This window comes from Sciurus carolinensis, chromosome 2, assembly GCF_902686445.1.
Source record: "Sciurus carolinensis chromosome 2, mSciCar1.2, whole genome shotgun sequence".
In the NCBI taxonomy this organism is placed as follows: Eukaryota; Metazoa; Chordata; class Mammalia; order Rodentia; family Sciuridae; genus Sciurus; species Sciurus carolinensis.
In genome coordinates, this window is record NC_062214.1 from 166,567,955 (window position 1) to 166,590,265 (window position 22,311).

General features: G+C 44.7%; 1 protein-coding gene across 3 annotated transcripts in view; it reads left to right on the forward strand.

Annotated features, from left to right (window-relative positions):
• Positions 1–7,633: 7,633 nt before the first annotated feature.
• Positions 7,634–22,311, forward strand: part of Plekhh1 (pleckstrin homology, MyTH4 and FERM domain containing H1) — a 48,182-nt gene continuing 33,504 nt past the window's right edge. For all 3 annotated transcript variants that reach the window (XM_047542110.1, XM_047542111.1, XM_047542112.1), the window contains exons 1-2: positions 7,634–7,903; positions 15,842–16,015. In XM_047542110.1, the coding sequence (XP_047398066.1) occupies positions 15,890–16,015 (126 nt within the window). In that variant the 5' untranslated portion in view covers positions 7,634–7,903; positions 15,842–15,889. The remainder of the gene's footprint in view (positions 7,904–15,841; positions 16,016–22,311) is intronic.

The following is a 22,311-nucleotide window of genomic DNA, read 5'->3' on the forward strand; positions in this document are numbered from 1 at the left end:
TCCGCCCTCAGATCACAAGAGGTAGCTGAGCAAGAACCTACCCAGCCCTCAGAGCCTCTGTTCAAAGAGAACAGTTGTTCAGAGGAAGGGTGGACAAAGGGCATGAAGAGGGCCTCCAACATCCAGCTGCCCTGGACTGAGCCCCTGTTCCTCCATGCCCTCCCTTTCCGACATCCTGGCTCACAGTGGACACCCAACAAACACGTAGAAGTGTGATAGCTGAGCCCTCGCTCACCTGACCTCGCACTGTCAGCCCAACCCTGAGATAAGCCAGTGGGGATCAAGTGGACTAAAGACTGGGGATAGGTAGGGATGGAAGAAAGATTTTTCTTCCTTCCTTCTCCCTCTGCATGTCTCTCTCTCTCTCTCTCTCTCTCTCTCTCTCTCTCTCTCTCTCTCTCTCTGTGCGTGTGCACACTGTGTTGTATTGGGGATTGAATCCAGGAGGGCTCTACCACCAAGCTATACCCCCAGCCTTTTTTAAAAATTTGAGACAGTGTCTAAGTTGCTGAGGCTGGCCTCAAACTTGTGATCCTCCTCCCTCAGCCTCCCAAGTTGCTGGAATTATAGGCATGTAACACTGTGCCCAGCTACAAAGACTTTTCTTTCTCTCAGTTTAGGTCTGTCATCAGCTAGCATCTATCAAGTGCTTATTAAGTGCCAAAACTGAGCTAAGCCCCAGAGATGCAGTTTGAACTCTGGAAGTAGGACCTCAAGAGCCACACACTGCCACCTTGGAAACCCATGTGCCAGGTGCTGCCACATATGTGTCACAGAGAAGGAACCAAGGGCCACTGTCAGCTCCCTGACTGGGCGCATTCACTTGGCTTTTTAGAGTCTCCCCACACAGGCCTCCCAGGAGAACTGGTAGGCTGCTGAAGAACCTTCCACTGACTTGGACCTACTCCCTACCCAGTCCTTCCCTGCCCCACTACATGCAAGCAGCCAGGATCTTAATCTCTGATAGAGAAATAAGACAGCTGGCTTCAAACCGTGATGTCGCAAGCTCTAGAACAATCTAGAGTTCCAGGTAGATGACTGGGTTAACCTGGACCTCACGGCCCCAGCTCTACCAGCTCCCAACACAGCTTCCTTTTCTCCCTCCCTCTCCTGTCCCCACCTCACTAAGCCACCTCTGTCTGCCTCTTGCTCTCTCTTGCCTGGGAAGCCCAGAGCTGCACTGCACAGATCATTCGGTATTGATATATGTTGTAATTACACGAGTTCTACCCTCCGTTCCCCTCTGAGGCTGTTGCTCTCCAAGAAGACAACTGAAGTGTCACAAAAAATATGATTATGGCATACCAGTCAATACAGATTCCCTACAGGTCCTAAGGGGTACAAATCAACCCCGCCCCAGGTCTGCTGATCTGAATGGCCAAGGAGGGGCCTGAAATGAATATATATATCTTGTTTTTTCGGGGGAGGTACCAGGATTGAACCCAGGGGCACTTAACCACTGAGCCATATCCCCAGCCCTTTTTTTAATGTTCTATTTAGATCAGGGTCTCACTGAGTTACTTAGAGCCTCACTAAGTTGCTGAAGCTGACTTTGAACTCAGGATCCTCTGGCCTCAGCCTCCTGAGCTGCTGGGATTACAGGCGTGAGCCACCACACCTGGCCGGAATCTATATTTTCTTTTCTTTTTTTTTTTTTTGCGGTGCTGGGGATCGAACCCAGGGCCTTGTGCTTGCAAGGCAATTACTCTACGAACTGAGCTATCTCCCCAGCCCCCGGAATCTATATTTTCAATCAGCACCCTCAGGGTTTCATGCCTATTTATTGGAGTCTTTCTTGACCAGGCAGGCCCTCTTTCTACCCCTCTCCTCTTTGTTAGCTTCCAATTCCATAATCTTTGGGCACCTCCTTTGTCTCTTCACACCTTTATACCTTCTAGATCCTGCCTCACTTAATAACCATTAATGCCTATAATCTACCAGGCACTGGAGCAGAGTCTTTATCTCTACCTTTCAACAACCTCCTATGGAAAGAATTCTGATTCCTGTTTTACAGAGAAAAATCCTCTGCCTCCCGGTTCTCTGCCTAGCTCTCTCTGGCTCCACAGCTGCACTGAACAGATCATTCACAGTGATACATGTGGTCACTGCACCAGTTCCACCCCATGTTCCCTATAGGAAGCCAGGATTCCAAGGCAGGCATGTTCATTCTAAAGCCTGTGCCTGGAACTCACTGGGTCATGTGGGCCTCACTTGCCTTCTTAGCACAATGCCAGAAATGTAGTAAGTGCTCAATAAATTTGTGTTTGTAACTGAATGAATGAATAGAAGAAGAACAAATGCTAAAAGTTAGGACACCTCCCACCCATCCTACACACACACACACACACACACACACACACACACAATTCCGCCTCTGGGCCATCTCTTTTCTTTCCTATCTTGCATATCCAAGCACTGCCTTCCTGGTCCCACTGGGATGGTAACCCTGAGTCTCTGATCCAACCCATGTGTTACCCTGGCTGCCCCCAGAGTTTCAGCAGTAAATAACCTGAGGACTTCTCTGTGGTCCAAGGGCTGCCAAGTCTTGCCCCGGGCTCCTGAGGCAGAGCCTAGAACAAGATTGGTCCCAGGGTTCCTGGGAGTCTGAGATTTCTCTCCCTCCTCCTCTCTTCTCCTTTCCCCACCCCTCCCCTTTCTTCTTCCAACAGAACCAGGACCTGAAAGGAGAAGGAAGGCTTCTTTGATTTGGGAGGGTTTTGGTGAAGCAGGAGGAGTCTTTTCATAGCCCAGAGCCCTGCTCAGAGGAAATAGGAGGGACCGGGAAGTGGAGTTTCATGGAATATCGTCAAGCATTTCACCAGTTCTCTTTGGAGTTATTCATGTCTTTCCAGCCACCTGCATATCTATTTTAATCTTGCAACAAAGGGTGCTCCTTGAGAGCAGATATCAGGTCTTGACAATCTTTATATTCCCCTGTCACCTAGGAGAGTATTCTGGTAAACATTAGACAAATATTTGTTTAAAGATGGAATAACAAAAGTTATCATTTATAGATCATTGGCTACATGCCAGACACCACATTATCTCATTTAATTCTTTCAACAATCCTAAGTAGCAAGAATTATTACTATCACCAGTTTCAAATTAGGTATTAACTAAGAACATTTAAGTAACTGCCTCAAGGTCACATCACAACATACGTGACAAAGCTGGGACTTGAACTGAGGTCTGGTTAGTTCCCTTGTTCCCTTTCTTCCCTTCAGCGCTGTCTAGGAAACCAGACCAGACTAGGATGCTGCTATATTGACTTCGTAGGAATTTATTTATTTTTTAACATTCCAGCGTAAGCCTTCTCTGTGTGTATATAAACCAATTCCTCCTCTAACCCCTAGAGTGGTGAGTTAACATCTGAAGTGGCCTAATCAGAAATCTGCTCTCCAGAGCTTGGTTACATAAGCACTTCAAAGGCCATCATCTATACCCGAGGGCTTAACATGCTTGAGAGATACTAGAAATAATCTTTCATTGGTGCAATAAGTGGTTTTCACAATGTGGAGCTGGCCAGGGAGATTATCTGGGTCCTACTGCCCTGGCATGAATAAGGTTGAAGAATTGAACCAATATGAGTATATTTGGCAAAATCTGGCTTTCGACGTTTTAATACCCCACCTATAGGAGGTTAGGGGAGAGGAAACAAATGGCCTCCATCATCTTTCATTTCCTGTAGCTGCTAATGAAAGAAACTAGATCATCACCAAAGGGCCAAATTGGTTAGGACCAGCGGACAACCAATGCCCCCTCAGGCCTCATCGCCTCTCACAAGAGCGCCCTAACTGATCCTTCACCCAGAGCAGGAAGGCATTCTTCCCACTTCTCTGCTCTCCATCGGTCAGATCTCTTGTAATAAGCTAACATCCAGCAGAGATGAGCCTTGGGTGTGCTGGTGGATTCCATTACTTCGTGAATCCTTTGAAGGCCCTGGGAGTCTTTCCAACACATTTCTGAGGTCTCCAGCCCTCCCCCCAGTTGTACCTGTCGTCCTCCATCTCCTACCACAGGATCGACCAACGATGGTACTCAAGATGCCTTTTTATTTATTTTGACTTTGCAAAATCCCTCTCTGTTGTGGTGACTCCCTCACAACTCTGACTGTACCTCCAACTCTTATACATTCTGTCCTCAAGGGTAGCTATGCTAGGACATAATTTTCTCATTTTACAAGACAAAGAAAGTAGGAAGCAAGGAGGTGGCTTTTCCCAGCTTATAGCCAGGGGCATCTATATAGTACCTGGAACGACTTCAAAGTCAGCTACATTAGTGAGTGAATGAATGAAAGGAGGAGAAGAAGGGATTAAGAGAGGAATATCAGAGTCAGTTGATGTTATTGTCTCGATACATAAAATGTGCCTTAACACAATGTCTGAGCCAGGAACTGTGGTGCTCACCTGTAATCTCAGCAATTTGGGAGAATGAGACAGGAGGATCACAAGTTTGAGGACAGCCTTGGCAATTTAGTGAGACCCTGTTTTAAAATATAGAAGGAAAATGCCTGGGGTAGTAATTCAGTGGTAGAGCAAGCACCCTTGGGTTTGATCTCCAGACCAATTAAATAATAAATTCAAAGACTCTTAATCCCAGGGTTAAGTTAGAAGTGGACTAGTTTAGAGGTCAACAGGGATGAATACCTGGGGTGTGTTGGTGTTGGGGGCACTGTACCTGAGGGTGCCCCAGACCTCTCTGGTGCCAGAATGGCTGCCTCTGCTGATTGGAGACCAATGGGGGAGGTGGAGGAGACACCAGAAACCCAACCAGAGGACCCAGGCAGGACATTTCTGGGTTGCCATTATCGGGTAGCCGGAGTCAGGCAGAGGGGCAACCTCAGCAAAGAAGGCTAGTGGGACAACACCCAGAATTAGATGGGATTAGATGGGAAACTCCATTCTGCCTTTGAGTAGTCCCTGCTGGCCTTGTTATGCCAGGGTCCAGGCTGTGGGGGTCGCTCTCCCTTTGGAGCAGAAGAAGAGACAAGCCCATTCTCCAGCAGACATCCATTCACTCTGGTGAGTACCAGGCAGGGACTAATAATGATAAATAGAAGTGCTACAAACCATCACTGTAGAGAACATTATTGGAACAATGGGGAAAATTTGAATATGGCCCATGTAGCATGTGATACTATTATATCGATATTAATTTTTCTGAATATAATATTAGGGGATCATCCCTGTTCCTAGGAGGTATATGCTGAAATAGTCAGAGGTAAAGGATTATGATGTGCACAACTAACTCTCAAATAGTTCAGGGACATATATATAAAAAATGTATATGTAAAAATTTTAAAAGATGGTAAATCTCAATGAGGGTATGTAAGTATTTAAATGTACCATTTTTGCAAAGTTTGAAATTTTCAAAATAAAAAGTAAGGAAAATGCCTAGAGTACTTCTTTCACATGCGTGAAATCTCAGGGACTCAGGAGTCCAAGACAGGAGGATCACAGGTTAGAGACTAGCCTTAGTTTAGGGAGACCTTAAAGAACTTAGCAAGACCCTGTCTCAAAAAACAAAAAGGGCTGCGGATGTAGCTCAGAGGTAAAGCACCCCTGGATTCTATCCCCAGTATGAAGGGAGAAAAAAAAAAAAAAAAAAAAAAAGATAAGGAAACTGAGTCCCAGAATAGCTGAGGAATTTGCCCAAGTTTACAGAGCTGAGATAAAAAGAGCCTAAAGCAGGGGGTGAGTCACATGGTGGGCTTCTGGCTTTCTTGAATCTTCCTATGTGCTAATACTGTTTACAATACTTCGCATACATTAGTTCATCTAATGTTCCCTTTTTGAAAGTTTTGTGCTTTGTGATAAATCACTTCATTGGCACAGGTTGGAGGGAACAAATGGGCACTGGAACATGTTGATAGATGTTGTAAGTTGGTGCAGGTTTTTTTGAGGGCCATTTGGCAGCACCTATTGAGATTTAAAATTTACATTATGTTTAGAGCCAGTGATTTCACTTCTAAGTGTTAAACCAAAAAGAATGTCATATATATGAAAAAGGAAGTATGTACAAAGATGTTTGTCATAGCAAGATATATAAAAGCCTACAGGTTGGAAACATCTTAAATATTCATCATTAGAAATATTAGGAAACCATTGAAAAAAGCAAGGCTGCTCTAAGTGTGCTACCATGTCACCCTTAGAGTCAACAGATAATGTTGAGGGCAAAAAACAAGGGTGGCTTCTTCCTGAGAGTTAAAAGGTGAATGTGAATACATATACATAAACGTTTTATACACACACACATATGGAATACATATATAAATACAAAATACACATATATAAATACAAAATGCTTAGGTACACATAAAATATCTTGAAAGGATACACACAAAAACAGTAGTTGTGTTGGGAGGGGGTGATCTGGGCGACAAGGAACAAAAGAAAGACTTATTTTTTATTTTAGCCTTCTGTATTATTTGAAATTTATACTATGTGCAAAGCTAATAAATGAATGAATTTCCCCTTCACAAAATCCACAGGATTTGCTTTTCTGCTTAGGCAACTTTTGAACTGTTGAAGGGGACAGCAGAGGCCAGTGTCCCACAAAATGAGGCATTGATCTGTCTCAATAAAGCCATTAGCAAGTTCAACCTTCTAAGTCCTGTTGGCCCAGTTTGACAACTTTCCTTGGTGTTTGGACTCTCAAAATTGTGTATCAGAATGGCCTGCGGTGCTTGTTCCTTGGGCAATTCCCCAGTCCCACCCCCAGAGGTTCGATTCAAATCTGGGGTGGGGCCAGGGACTTTTCACTAATGCAGGCATTAGTGTGTCTTCCAACACCCACCCACTTGGAGAAACAGGTCCTGGTGGTGTTTTGCTTTTGTTCAGGGCTTGCTGAGATAGTCTACGGAATTGGGGAAGAGAACTCTGGATTTTGTTTTTGTTTGTTTTGTTGGTACTGGGGATGGAACCCAAGGGCCGAGCATGCTAAGCATGTATTCTACCACCGAGGCACATCCAAGCCAAGACAATTGTTTTAAAATGCGGATCCTTCCCTGCTTTCGTTCATTTGCATCTTCCTTACCCAATACCCAGCTGATCAAACATTAGTGTCCAGTCCCCTCTGGGTATGGACTCATACAGCTGAGGGACTGCAAATGCCTGAGGGGCCAGGGCTCGCTGATGAGTGTCTGCTTGCCTTTCTGGCTCGTTAGCCTTCTCCTTTAAAATAAATAATACATACACACATGAGCGAGTAAGTTCCCCTCCGCGTTGTGGTGACTTACTTTCTGTCTCCTTCTCTAAACTACAAATCAGGAGGCAGATCGTTTGAAATTAGGGTTTCTGTTCCAAATATCCGGGCGTTACATTCTCACAGGTGGCCAAACGCTGGAACCTTCTTCGGGGGAGGGGAGGGTCTCGTCCCCCATCCTGCGAGAATCCCACTCTACCTGGGGGCCGAGTAGACCCTTGAGGAAGCTAGCGTAGCGCCGCAGGGAGCTCGGGACCGCCGTTCCTCAGACCCCAGCGCCCCCGGGACCCCGCAGCCCTCCCGCCGGCCGCGACGAGCCCAGCGGTGCGGAGAGGTGGGAGGCTGGAGCCTGCTGAGGTCATTTCCTGTGCCTCTCCGCGAGCTGCCTGCGGAGCCGAGCCCGGCGCCCGGCCTTTAAGGAGCGGGAGGGAGCGGGGGGCGGAGGGAGCCCGGCGGAGCGCTGAATGGGGCGCAGCCAGGCGCTGCCGGGCTTTGTGCCGCCAGCCCGCAGGCACCCTCCGGGCTCCGGGCTCCGGCCTCGCCCCGCCCCGCCCCGCCCACCGCGACCCCTGCTGCCGGGGAGTGGAGACCCGGCGGCCGCTCGGGACTCCGGCGAGAGTGACGCAAGGTCAGCGGCGGCAGCGCGTCCGGGGCGCCCGTGTGCCGGGTGCGCGGCGCCGACGCCGCCGGCTCGCTGAAGGTGAGCGCTCGGCGCCCGCTGGTCGGCGGTGGGTTGGGGGTGTGCGGACCAGGGAGGGCGTTTGACTGGGCAGAGGGGACCGGCTCCCTGCGACTGGGAGCGCGATTCCGGAGCAGGTGCCTCCCCACCTGGAAGCGAACTCCCTGCGGCGGGCAGCGCTGGGAGCCGCGGGTCAGGTGTGGGGAGCCGGAACCCGTGGGGAGCCGCGCCACGAGGCCAGGGCTAGCTCTCCGTGGGAGGACCTGCAGTTTGGGACCGGCTCGGTCCAGTAGCTCCCGGGAAGGGCCCTCCGGACGTACGTGCAGGCATCTACCCACCTTGTCGGTCGGTGCTCGACGCGCTTTCGTCCCTCAGACCCCCCCGCCCCACCTTATCTTAGGCTATTTCTAGTGTGATTCTGGATGTTTCTCTTGGGGGTCCCTGTGGGTCAGGCTCGACTCCTGAGGACAGGTCAGCCAAGCAGAAAACAAAACAGGTTGGGCGCCCAGTTACATTAAGGGCCTTGTGCCCTAGGAGTAATCGTTCCCCAGGGATCTGGGGCCTTCACAGGGGTGGCAGGCAGTGAAGACCTTCAGCTGGAAGTAAAATCCTCTCGCTGTTGGATTGCTCTCCACCAGATATCTCCTCCATAAACTTCTACTACGAACTTTCCAACAGTCTTGGTTCCAGGAAAACGCTTGAAAGAGCATTGAAACACTTCTCTCAGTGAGATAGTCGCCAGGTCCATCGAATTCTTTGGACTCTTCTAGACTCTATGTATGGCACTAACACTTTATAGATCATCTATTGCAGTGTTGTTGCATATTTATAAAGGAGAAAAACTAGGACTCAGAAGTAAGTTTTGACTTGCCCAAGGTCATGTAGCTACAGTGGAAGAAGCAAGACTCAGACCTAAGCCTTCTAAATTACAAATATGGGCATTGGCTAACTATCCATTGCCCTCCCGTTAGGCTGCAGAAGGGACCTGCTCAGAGCTGGGTTATGGGGGGGGTGCATCCTGTTGTCCCAAACACGTTGAAACTAACATCTGAGCTGAAAAAAAAAAAAAAGTGCCCAAAGTGTGCCCTTTCTGCCCTCTTTAGAAGTCACCTCTTCAGGAAAGAAGTGTGTCCCTCCAGTTAATGTTCCAGTCCCCTATGGTGCTTTTTTCTTTACTATTCTCCTTATCTCTAGGAGGCTGTGTACCTCTGTGCTCCATAGAGGTTGGAAAATGCTTTATTCATGTGGATGTTAAGGTGCTAGGGTTCCTCACCCTTGTTTTGGGTGACTTCACAGAAGCCACCATCCTGTGTTCTCTGGGAAGCCCAGCTGTGCCATCTTGCCCTTTCAAAAGCTGGTTCAGGCTATACCTGTAATCCCAGCTACTCCTGAGACAGAGGCAGAAAGATAGCAAATTCAAGGCCAGCCTTAGCAACTGAACAAGACCCTGTCTCAAAATTTTAAAGTCGGTCTGGGATTGTAGCTCAGTGGTAAAGCACTCAGGGTTCAGGCTCCTGTACTAGTACTAGGGGGGGAAAAAAAAGGAAAAAAAGAAAGAAAACAAGCTAGTTCAAAACTTATTGCTGGCTGAGGTATGAATTAGGATAGCCTCAAGGGAGGGCACTTTGGACTATGGGGCAATTTAAAATGCGCATCACTTAACCCTACAATTCCATTTCTGGGACTGCCCTTTAAGATATACCCTGATGTATATGAAATGATGCATATTCATTGAATATTCATTGTAGCATTGTTTATTTTAGCAAAAGGTTGGAAACAACTCAAGTGACTATCAATAAAGGATCCTTAAGTAAGATCATGCAATAGCTATCCAGTAGAATACATTAAAGCTGTTTTACGGTATGGAAGAAGAACGTGGCTGTGGCTTTGATGTACATTAATATAGGAAGAGCTCAGTTAGATTGTTAAGTACAGTGTGTGTAGCGTGGCACCATTTGTGTGTGCAGCATGTACGTGAACGTTTGTGTATGACCTGGATCTCTGAGAGAACACAAAATACCCCAACAGTGTTGTCTCTGGGGAGAACTATGGTTGAAGTATAGGGGTGGGAAGGAGCCTTATTTTGCAGTTTTTATCTTTTTGTTCAATCTTCAAAAATAAAGATAAATTTTTTTTTTTTTTTTTTTTTTTTAAAGCATGCCCTCCTCTCTGAGGTGGTGCTGGTAGTGAGCACATCTATGAGTCACATCTTGTATGTTCAGGGCCCAGCTGGCTTGCCTTGCATTTGTGGATAGTAACAATAGCTGTCACTTACTGAGTGCTTACTAGAGACCAGGCTTTTGTAGTGTCTTCTTTAATTCTTTTTTAAAAAATATTTTTGTAGTTGTAGATGGACTCATATCTTTCTTTTATGTGGTACTGAGGATTGAACCCAGTGCCTTACACATTTGAGGCAAGTGCTCTACTTCTGAGCTACGGCCCCGGACCTCCTTTAATTCTTAAGGGAATCCTGCATGATGTGATCTATGAAGTTGCCTTTTTCCCCCCTGGTGCTAAAGATGAAACCCAGGACCTCACGCATGCTGGGCAAGTGCTGTACCACTGAGCTTAACCCCCCCACCCCAAAATTACACCCCGCCCATGGTGCTGGGGCTTGAACCAAAGGCCTCTTGCATGCTAGGCAAGCACTCTATCACTGAACCACCCCCAGCTCTTTTTATTTTATTTTCAAGCAGATTCTCCCTAGTTACCCAGGCAAGCCTCAAACTTGGAATCCTCTTGCCTCAGCCTCCTGAGTGCTGGGATTACAGGTAGTGTGCACAGATACCAGCTTTGAAATTGCCATTTTTGAAGATCAGAAAAATGGTTAAATGTAAACAATTTCATATGAGTCAACAATATTATCGCCTTCATTTAAAAATATTCTTGCCCTCAATTTCAAAGTGGAACTGAGGCTCATAGACAGTAAGTAAATGATTTAGGGTGACAGAATTTAATGCCTGAGCCAGCATTCAAACTCAGGGCTGTTTGGCGCCAGCAGGGATCTTAAGGACTGTGCTCTATTTCTGTCCTGTTTTTGTTATTGAGAACTGAGAACCTAGTTGTATTGGCCCTTTCTTAAGTTATTCAGATCCCCAAGTCCTGGGAAATGCTCACCTTCCTCTGTCCCCAGCAAGGTTACGTGTGTGAAGTGTGATGCGCACACCCAATAGAGGCAGGATGCGTGTTGTTGACTTGATCAGGTGACAGTGCTGAGATCAAAGGGGTTGATCTGTGTCTGCTCACACCCTCCCCCAGCTACATCCCAGAAGGAAGCACAAAGTTCTTCCTTTCCCAAGGTTGGGCAGGTGGTTAGCTTCGTCTAGCACAGCACTTTGAGAAAATGATGATAACCCATCCCTAGTCAGTGGAAATCACAAAAGGTTCTCACACTGGGAGCAAGCCATAGTGAGATGACATGAGAGAGTCCAGTACAAATTATACTCATACAGAAGTCTTTTTTGTTTGTTTGTTTGTTGGTACAAGGGATTGAATCCAGGGACACTTAACCACTGAGCCACATTCCCAGCTCATTTTTTTATTTTGAGACAAGATCTCACTAAGTTGCTTAGGGCCTCCCTGAGTTGCTGAGGCTGGCCTTCAACTTATGATTCTCCTGCCTCAACCTTTTGAGCTTATGGGATGACAAGTACGTGCCACCACACGCACTAGAAGCCCATTATCTTCTGATGCGTCCTTAGAAGCAGTTTGCTGTCCTAGGCCTGCCGTGACCTCTGACCTCTTTCCTTTAGACTCCTACGTTGATTGACTCTCTTTGAAGGAGATACCAGGGTATTCAGACTTGTGGTTTCCAAACCAGAAGATCTTTATTCTGTGTCCTCAACTTTTAAAAAGTTGGTTCTATTACTTTTAATCTCTTCATTTTGTCAGTTTCCAATCAAATCCCAAACTTGCCAGAGAGATCCCAGGTGGAGTTTGTGTTTTCTCTGATAGGGGCCTGAGGATGCAGTCACTGCCCATGACTTTTTCCCACTACTTGCCCTGCCCACGAGGCCTGCCTCTGAGCTACATATCCCTACTGACTGCCGTGGCATTTCAATCCAGGACTGGAAGATTTGGGGGAGCTCCAAAGCAATAATCAAGAAAGACCATGGCATTGTTTGAATCACCTGCCAAGGTTTTTAGCATTCTGGGACCAGTAGAATCAAGGGAACTGGGTTTCTCAAGAATGGCCATGAGTTCGTGATAATTGTTGCTGTGTGGGGAGCACACAGGGATTTATTGTACTACTACTACTTATGGATGTTGCAAATTTCCAACATAAAAATAGACAACAGCTGAGCTGGGTTTTGTTTCCAGCTCACCTCCCCTTTTTATTTCCCTGTCTGTTTTTCCGCCTTGGTGCTGGGGGATCAAACCTGTGCTAGGCAAGCTTTCGGCCACTGAGCTATATCTCCCACCTGCCTATCTGTTTTTGCCATTAATGATGTGTTTGTGTTAGGCAATCCTGGTAGCATGAGATGTCTGCTAACACTACTGAGGCATCCTCATGGAAAGAGGACTGTTCTAGAGGTTGGGAGATCAAGATTCCTGGCCCAGCTCTACTACTCCTTAGCTGTGTCTCTAAGCCAGTCACACATGATGAGTTGTCTAATCTGTTAGTTGTCAGTGTGTTTGCACTTGTCCTGTATCTCAGATATATGAGTGTATGCACTTGTTGCAATGCCTTGAAAAGTTAAGAATGGTTTCTGCAGAATTCATTTTGCTCATTTTTGCATTTCTTTGAGATATAGATGCAAGGTGACTTAGTAGGTGAGGTTCAACTCACTGGTGTCTTCCCTGAACATCCCTTGTTTTATAAATGTTGTTGACCACCTGCCTCTGCCGGAAGAGCCTCCAGGCCTTGGGCTTGGCAGCAGGCACCTTACTCCAGATCTGTCTCCAAACCTCTTAGCTCCCCTCACATGCCGAGGCAAGCCTAGCACGAGTCTCAGCCTTCTCAGGAACTTGCCAGCGTCCCCAGAGCAATGAGAGATTAATCAGACCACTTGGTACTCCTGAACTGTGATGTCATGAAGGTGTTTGCTTAATTAGAGGAAGCACACCCTAAAGTCTACGTGTAATCTCAGACTTCAAGGGTATGTGGAGACCAATGATATTTTATTTCCAGAGTTCCCAGAGATTTTGGTAATTTGGGTTTTCCCTCTTTCCGTGGAATCTGAGCAGCAGTTTTGACAGTCAACAAGAAGGATTTAAAATTAATCAGACTCTCAACTACACAGAAGTTTAAGCTCCCCAACCCTTGGTTTTACTTGGGTGTGTTGATTGGTTGTTCTCAGCCCTGGACTAATTGCAAGACTCCCAGACCCTAGTCCCACATCTGCCACTTTTCTGTTGATAGGAAGGAAAGCAAAATCCCCCTAAAGGACAAAGAAAATCAAACATGAAGTCTCCCAGCCTTTCCTGGAGGCCCGCCAAGGTTGTTTTGTCTTCTCAGCTGTGATCTTAGCTCAGAGAAGGTCATGTTTTGTTTTTGTCTTTTGTCTTCCTGCCCCGTTCCAGTTGGTCCCAGTCTTTTGAGGTTGAGATTGCTGGGAGGTCACAATGTCCCATTGTTTGGGATGACAGTTCTAGGAGAGCAGGACTGAGGTCATGTGGACAGTGTTCTGAGAAGCCGACAACCACAAGAATCAGACATTAGGCCCTTCAGTTGTTTAATTGTTGAGTCTTCTCTCCAGGTCTACTGACCCTATTTTTTCTAAATATTTTTTTTAGTTGTAGATGGATACAATACCTTTATTTATTTATTTGTATGTGGTACTGAGGATCGAGCCCAGTGCCTCATACCAGTGCCTCATACGTGCTAGGCTGCAAGCACTCTACCACTGAGATACAACCTCAGCCCCAACCCTATTTTTTTGAAGGAAAAGTGGGGACACATTACATGTTTATGCTTTTGAAAATTGTGATGGCAGAATATTTGAGGCCAGGTTGCTTTGGAAAATCTGGGATATAGGTTCACCTTTGTGCTAAGGGTTCTGAAAGATCTTATAAATTACTTCTATTATTCTTAACAATTTACTTCACTCTAAAATCAAAATTCTTTCCTCTTCCCACCCCTGCTGTGCTGGAGATTGAACCCAGGGCCTCATAAAGCTAGGCAAGCACCTTGCCAAGGAGCCACATCCCCGGTCTCTTTCCAATTTTTGGATGAGTTAAGAGCACAGTGGCTAAGAACAAGGACTTTAGAACCAGAATCCCCACCCCAGTATTTGTTAGCAGTGGAATTGTCGATTTTAGTTACTTACCCTCCTTGTCCCTCAGTGTCTTCTCATAAATGATAGCTGTTTATAGTATATAATGGGAGAAAGATACTCATGAAAAGTCAGATGTGAGAGGAGAAGTAGTATTGGTGATTGGTAAATCACCAAAGAAGCACATGTTGCTCAAGGTAGTATTTGGCAATAGCATAGGAGGTGACTGGGTTTTCTGAGTCTGGGTTTTGTGAAGTCCTGTGGCTTCTGTGGAAGGGAAAGGGGATTTAAAAACAATTCATTTTTATTATGGAAAATTCCAGGCATATATTCAAATAGAGAGACCAGTGTAAAGAACTGCCATAAATCTGTCACTCAGCTTTAAAAATTATCAACATTTTGGGACTGGGGCTGTATTTTAGTGTAGAACACTTTCCTAGCATGTGTGAGACCCTGGATTCCACCCCCAGCACTGCCCCATCCCCCATCCCCCAAAACATATCAACATCTTAACAGATCTTATAAATCTTCTCCCTTTCTTTACCCCTTCCCTGGAGTATTTTAAAGCAAATCCCAGACTTGATATCATTTCACCTGTAAATCATAGGTATCTCAAACAGATGAAAAATTTTAAAGATTATCAACCTTAAAATGTTAGCACTCATTCCTTAAAATGATCTAATACTAGGTGACCAAATGTCATGGTTTGGGCAGACCAAATTTATGCTGTGGTCAAGAATAATAACTAACAATGCCCTAAAAGGGGATTTGCAGATCCTGGCGGTTGGTTATGCCTTCCAGCCCTTCTCCCCTGCCCACTCACAACTATGCCTCTATCTCTTCTCTCATGTAGATTTAGGCATGCTTCTTCCTTTGCTCATCCTTGACCTAGTTTTTCTTCTCTAAAATTCATCCAAGAGGCTGATGGGTAAATTCCCCTGGCCAGGGATATTACAGGTGTCTGCTTGATTTGTTCTGAGTTTGTACAAAGTTTTTTCCAAAGATTTGTGGCTTTCTTCAGGGGTTGGAGCAAAATATTTAGCAGTTTCCTGGTTTGATTCTTACAACTTGAATGAGAATCTGTTCCAAGGTAGGATGATTCAATGACAATAGGACCCCTGCTAAATAGAAAATTATCAGGGAAATTCAAAGCATTGTGTTACCTTTCCACTTTTCCCCATCTAACATCTGTCCAGGTGTAGTAGAATCAGAACTACACTAGGAACCAGGGTTCTTCCTCTAGTTCACTGTGACCTTGGATGAATCACTTACCTACCTTAAGCATCCCCTCACAGTCTGCCTCTTTCCCTGCTCCCATTTATCCAAATATCAATTGGCAATTGTTGTGCATTTTTAATTTTGTAATTAGACTTTCCTACGAGGTCCTTGAAAAACTTAAAGATGAGGATCTCTCTTTAATTTTTTATCTCCATGGCCTAAAACAGGGTCTGGCACATAAATGGTTGCTGAATGAGTAATTGAAACAGCAAAGAGACTTACTTCTCACTTTGATAAAAATTAGACCAGGGTCTCCTTAAGTTTCCCCAGGTTCTGTGACTTCCCAGGTTGCTCAGCTAGCTTATGGTGGAGTGAGATACACTGAGCTGAGGAAGGCAGTATGGGACAGCAAGAGCACAATAATTTTCTCCATATCCCAATCTTATCTTCTCTTTTGGTCTCCTCTTCCTCCTCTTTTTTCTATACAGCCACTCCTCACACACTTATTTATCTTTTCTTCTCTCAGAGTGCTGATTCTTAGAGTTCTCTGGAAAATCCACAAGTTGATTCCATCATGGCAGAACTCAAGGTGGAGACCCGGGCCAGTGTTGACTGGCAGAAGCGCTGCCTGGCCCTGGAAACGCAGCTTTTCCGGTTCCGCCTCCAGGCCAGCAAGATAAGGGAGCTGCTGGCTGACAAGGTGAGACCCGCAGCACCAGGAGCTGCCTCCCCTCACTGCGGGGGGTCATTGTCAGAGAGTGCCAGAGTCTGAAGGGGAGAGTTGGTGAAAGTAAACTTTCAATGAGAGGCTTTTCCATGCTTGGGAAATAAAACCCAAGGTAGCTTTTTATATGTTTGTTTTTGTTTTTGTTCTTGTTTTAAGACCATAATCTGAGCGGTTCACTATATTATCATCTGTCATTTCTCCCTGCTGTACCTCTTCATAGGCACACTGAAGAAATGATAGAATTCTTCTTGGTCTTCTATAACCTCTTAAGTTACTTGTGGCTCCTGTGGAAGCTCTATTATCCCTGTTAACATTTCTTTTTTCTTTTTCTTTTTCTTTTTCTTTTGGTACTGGTGATTAAACTCAGGGCTGTTCTACCACTGAGATGTATCCCCAGTCCCTATTTTATTTTTATGTTTTTTTTTCAAGACAGGGTCTTACTTAGTTGCCAAGGCTGGCCTTTAGCTTTGAATCCTCCTGCCTCAGCTTCCTGAGTAGCTGGGATCACAGTTGTGCACCGTGCCACCAAGCACAATTTCCTCTTAGCATTTCTTTTTCACTATGGGCAGGGTGTTGTTTTAGGAGAAGAAAGCACATCTCCATCCTACTGTTCACCTTTTATTAAGAACATAAGATGCTGAAGGTCTGGTTTTCTGGGGACAAGGACACAGGCACTGGGGTCAGACCTGCTTGACTCTACCACTTACTAGCTATTTGTGCCTGGGCAGGTCCCCCTCACCACTAATGCAGGTACATAAATGTCTACCTCTCAGAGCTATTTTGAGAATTATATCAGATAACAAATATAAAGGTCTTAGCATAGAATTGGTCTTAAAGGGAACAGTTTTATCTTTATAGGCTTTGATGGGCTGTTCTGGGAAACTTATCACCTTTCATGTTTCGGCTGACTTCTAGAGGCATTTTAGAGCAAAACTCATGAAGAGAGTGGAGATTCACACTTAAAAAAATAGATACAGGACTGGAGCTGTAGCTCAGTGGTAGTTTGCCTTGCATGTGTGAGACATCTGAGTTCAATCCTCAGCACCACATAAAAATAAATAAATTTAAATTATTTAAAAAATAGATATACACCCACACACACATATACACACACATATGTATTCATTCTGTATATATCATGGGGGAATGGAAGTACTGTGTTTAAAGGATTCAAACCCAGCTATAGCCTCATGTTCAGCCCTTTTTATTTTTTATTTTGAGACTAGGTGTCCTTAAGTTTTTGAGGCTGGCCTCAAACTTACAATCCTCCTACCTCAGTCTCCCTAGTAGCTGGGTTTACAGGTGTGTATCTGCACCTGGATAGACAGATGGATAGATATAGATACATATACCTTAAGTAATCAACCACTCTTTCTGTAGTTTTTTAAAAATATATTTTTAGTTGTAGAAGGTCACAATACCCCCATTTGTTTATTTATTTTTTTAATGTGGTGCTGAGGATTGAACCCAGTGTCTCATACATGCTAGGTAAGTACTCTACTACTGAGCCACAACACCAGCCCTCTTTATGTAATTTTGATTATAGTATCAATCTGTTTAGCAAAACTTTCTTTCTTTCTTTCTTTTTTTGGTACTAGGGATTAAACCCAGGGACGCTTAGGGTCTTACTAAGTTGCTGAGGTGGTATTGAACTTGTGATCCTCCCGAGCCACTGGAATTACAGGCATGAGCCACTGTCCACAGCTCACAAACCTTTCTTTCATAGAAGGAAGATAAATTTCAGTTTAGCCCTCTTGAAGTAATATCAAAGTCTTAATGAGTAAACAACATGTTTCATCGATAGTCCTGTAACCTGGAGCCCAGAAAATCAAATAAGTAGTATCAGTTCCGCCATGTCCATGGCAGGGGAACTGGCCTTGGACTAGCCTAGACTAGAACTCCTAAACATCAGGCCTGTTGGCATTGCTGTCCTTGAGTTCAGACTGTGCAAAACAGAAGCCCTGCAGGTTCCTGCCAGGTAGTGCCAATGGAGAGGGAAGAATTCGGCCACCTCAGGAAAAGGGCAGCAGGCCTTAGACAGTGGTTCTCAAAGTGTGGCCAGAATCACTTGTTAAGCACACTCTTGTTAAGCACATCTTGTTCCTGGGCCCCACCCTAGACCTCTTCATCCAGGTCTTCAGGGTGCTGCTAGTCTCTGTGTTTAACAAGCTCCCAAAAAGTGGTTTTGCACTATGAAGCCTTGCCTTAGGCTATAGTGTTGGGGGCACATAGGAGGCAAGGAAAGGGTAGGTAGCCAAGTGGCCTGAAATGCCTCAGAGGGAGGACACTTATGTGTCTAGCAATAATTAGGACCACGAAATAATCTTTTAAAAAACCCTATGAAACACCTACAAATACTAGGTTAAATATTTTAAATATCCTTCTAAATACAGAGATGAGCACTGGGCATAGGAAGAGGACACCTTAGGGAACTCAGTGAAGAGGGAAGAGCCAGGGTGGTGCTCACCTCGTGGCCAAGTGGTGTGGAGGGTGGAGAGGGGAGGGCGTGGGAGGCAGGGAGAGGGAGCCTGCCTTCAGGAATGTAAGGTTTCAGGCTTGAGTTCTTAAATCTGTGGAGACAGAGATGAGGTTTGGCTGGTTGGATCTGAGGCTGAAACTGAGTCTTCTTTCCAAAGTCAGGACTACTGAAGGGCTCACCATAAATAAAAAGGTAAATGACAAGAAATCCATCCATCAGTGCAAGAAGATGGCAGTAGTTTCTCAGACTTAGAAAAAGAAGTCTTCAAGAAACTGGTAATAGTACTAGTTTTCAGTGTTAGGATGTATACCACCAGTGTGGTTGAGGAGACCTAAGTTCTGGGCCAGGAGTAACACTGGGGAACTTCTTATGAAAAGATCCAAAACCTCTCTGGAGAAATAAGACCTCAATCTAGATCACACAGGACGCCCACAGGAAAGAGAGTCTTAGTGAAGACGGATATATAATCTACAATGACTGATGCTTGGGGAGTAATCTACAATGAGTGAGACCCCACCTACATGACAGACAGTTGGACTTCTGATAATAGAACTTTTGGCAAGAGACAATAAAATAAATGAGTTCAAAACTATTGAAGACATAATGCAGAAAGTTGGAAACATAAGACAAGAACACGACAATATCCAAAAAGGTCAAGTCAACTTGAAAACCAAATAGAACTTCTAGAAAAGAACGTGTTTTAACTAATTCTTTTTTCTTTTTGGGGTACTGGGGATTGAAATCAGGACCTCGCACATGCCGGGCAAATGCTGTACCACTGAGCTGCACCCCCAGCCCAGAAGGGAGACTAAATGAACAGATAGTCCTGAGGAAATCATCCAGAATGCAGCACAGAGAAATAAAGATACAGAGACTGAGAATGAATGCTAGAATGACAAGATTCCAAACGTGAAGATGAGAATAAAGGAGAGGCATTACTTGAAGTGGTAATGGCTAAAATGTTTCCAAATCTGGTAAAAGATCTGAAACCTCAGATTCAGAAAGCATAAACCTAAACAGTATAAATTTTTAAAAATCTATGTATGCTATGTTAGCTGTGAGGAAGAACCCAAAACAGCAATGGCTCAAACTAGACAGATGGTTCTTACTTTTTCATGTAGTGTTTCAAACATAAGGAGTCCAGTTCTAAGGTGATGTCTTACTCGTGTTAAAGGTGTTATCCAAATTCCTTCCAGTTCCCTTTCCCAGAGGTTACCTATGTTCCTTCTGCTCATATTCCACTAACCACATCTTTGCCACATGGTTGTACCCAGCTTCAAGGAAGGTTGAGAAATAGTCCTTTTTTTTTTTTTTTTTTGTGGTGCTGTGGATGAACCTAAAGAATCACACACCCTAGGCAAGCATGTTGTCCCTGAGCTACAACCCAGCTCCAGGAAATAGTCTTTATTCTCATCAATCATGTGCTCAGCTAAAAGTTGAGTATTCTATTTATAAGACAGAAGAAAAGAGAAGGGGAGAGCATATAATGGGAAACAACTAGCTGTCTTTAAGTTTAGAATAGTAAGAATCATAACAATAGAAATATAGTACATATAACTTTAAAATCAGTAGAGTGAAATAAAGTCTTAAATCCAGATAGGCAACAGAAAAAAAAGTATAGCAAAAAGGAATATAGGTTGGGCACGGTGGCACACACCTGTAATCCCAGCAATTTGGGAGGCTGGCAAATTCAAAGCCAGCATCAGTAACTTAGTGAGGCCCTAAGCAACTCAGCGAGACCCTGTCTCTAAATAAAATACAAAAAGAAGTGGTTGGGCATGTGGCTCAGTGGTTAAATGCTCCTGGGTTCAATCCCTGGTACCAAACAAAGAAACAAACAAAAAAAACCAATATATAATAAGAAACAAAATGCAGTGGTAGAAGTAATTCCAAATATATTGGTCACAAGGAGACATATAAGAATAAGAATATATATTGCAGCACTGACATATAAAAAATTGGGAATATTCTAAATATCTTAGTAGGGGTCTGGATCAATATATTGGGAATACTACATTGCAGTTAAAAAGGTCTCAAGTAGAGCTACATATAATCAACAAATCTCAAAAACAACACTGGACAAAAAACATCAGAAGAGTATATATAGTACAATGTGGTTTAGGTAATTTTAAATACCTACTAAAAGTATTCTCAGTGGTAGAATACTTGCCTAGCCTACCCAAGGCCCTGGGTTCAGGCCTCAACACTGCAAAAAAAACAAAACAACAAACAATTCTCTGTGGTTTCGTACTGTTATTTCTCATCCCAGCTCCACATCTGAGTATTTTATATTTTGGGGAATAAGCATATGATTTCAATTAAACTTAAAATCTGCTATGGAAAAGAAGCAAAAAACTGTTGTCTTTGATTACAACAGAGTTGAAACTTTTTAATAGCTAAACTGGTATTGCAGACCCAAATGTTCACAGGTAACTTTGATAAAGGTGACAGTGAAAAGAGCCAGGTGGGCTCTGGGAGAACTCATGGGCATGGGCTTAAGCCACATGTTGCCATAAGAAAATGTAATCCTGGTGTGGCCAGATCTTCTGATTATTTATTTATTTATTTATTTATTTATTTTTTTGAGACAGAGAAGCTAGAAATTGAGAATTATTTGTGGAATCTGGATTTTTGTGTGACATTTGAGATTCGAATGTGAGAGACCATATAGCATGGTGACTGAGAGTGTGAACTATGGAACCAGCCCACTTGAGTTTGAATCTTGGCTGTGAATCTAATAGCTGTGTGACTTTAGGCAAGTTTCCTTACCTCTCTGCTTCAGTTTCCTGATCTATACTATAGGGATACAGATAGTACCTGCCTTTGTTAAGAAATTAATATGAGTTAAGACTGCTTACAACAGTGCTGGACACACGGCATGTGACCCCATTTAGCTATATATATGTAGACTAAAAGCCCACGCCACTATGTAGGTCATAGAAACACTCTTTAGGCTCATAGTTGGCAACCTTTGACTTAAACCCATTCTTCATGTAGGTGAATTCTAAATAGGATGACATGTAATCTATCATCTAATCCAGGACACTCTGAAGAGGAAATGAAAGGAGGCTCTGTTACTGATTGTGCTGGGACAGCAGGTGAACATCAGACTGTCCCAGGCAAACTGGTCCCTCTGGTCCTAAGTGTCATCTTTGTACCAGAAAGCACCAGTAAGCAGCTCCTGTCTACTTACAAACCAGCAAGTGCCAGGTCATGCGCGTGCTTTACGGGGTACTTGACGTCATCCTCGTATCAGCCCTCGTGGGGAGGTGCTTCACTGCTTTCTTTTTGCTGGTAAGGAAAGTGAGGCACAGGTTAAGGAATTTCTCTAAAGCCACACCATGGTGGAGTTGGCCAGGGTCCAGAGCCTTGGCTCTTACCTGTACCAGTGGATACAAGGCAGAGGCAGGAAAGTTAAACCTCCTTTTCAAAGAAATAGTGGAGACCGAGGATGGTGTGGCTTTCAGTTCAGGCCTCTGCTTGGCATGGTAGGACTACACTGGCTGCAGGAGAGTGCTCACTGCTCCTGCCACATGGGACTGCTGTATCACAGCACTGCCACATGGAACAAGAAACAAGAACTGTGGACATGGGGCTTGAATACCAAATTGGTGCCAAGTGCATTTCATCAGGTTCCTGCAGCCAATTCTAGGGTAGCTTGTGCATCGTATGTGCAACTGGTGAAAGTAGATCCTTGTCAGCCACCTAAATCTGACACCTCCTCAGCTGATGTGTCACCACAGACCCACACACTAAGCACAGCTGAGGACACTGTCCTGGCAAGCCCTGT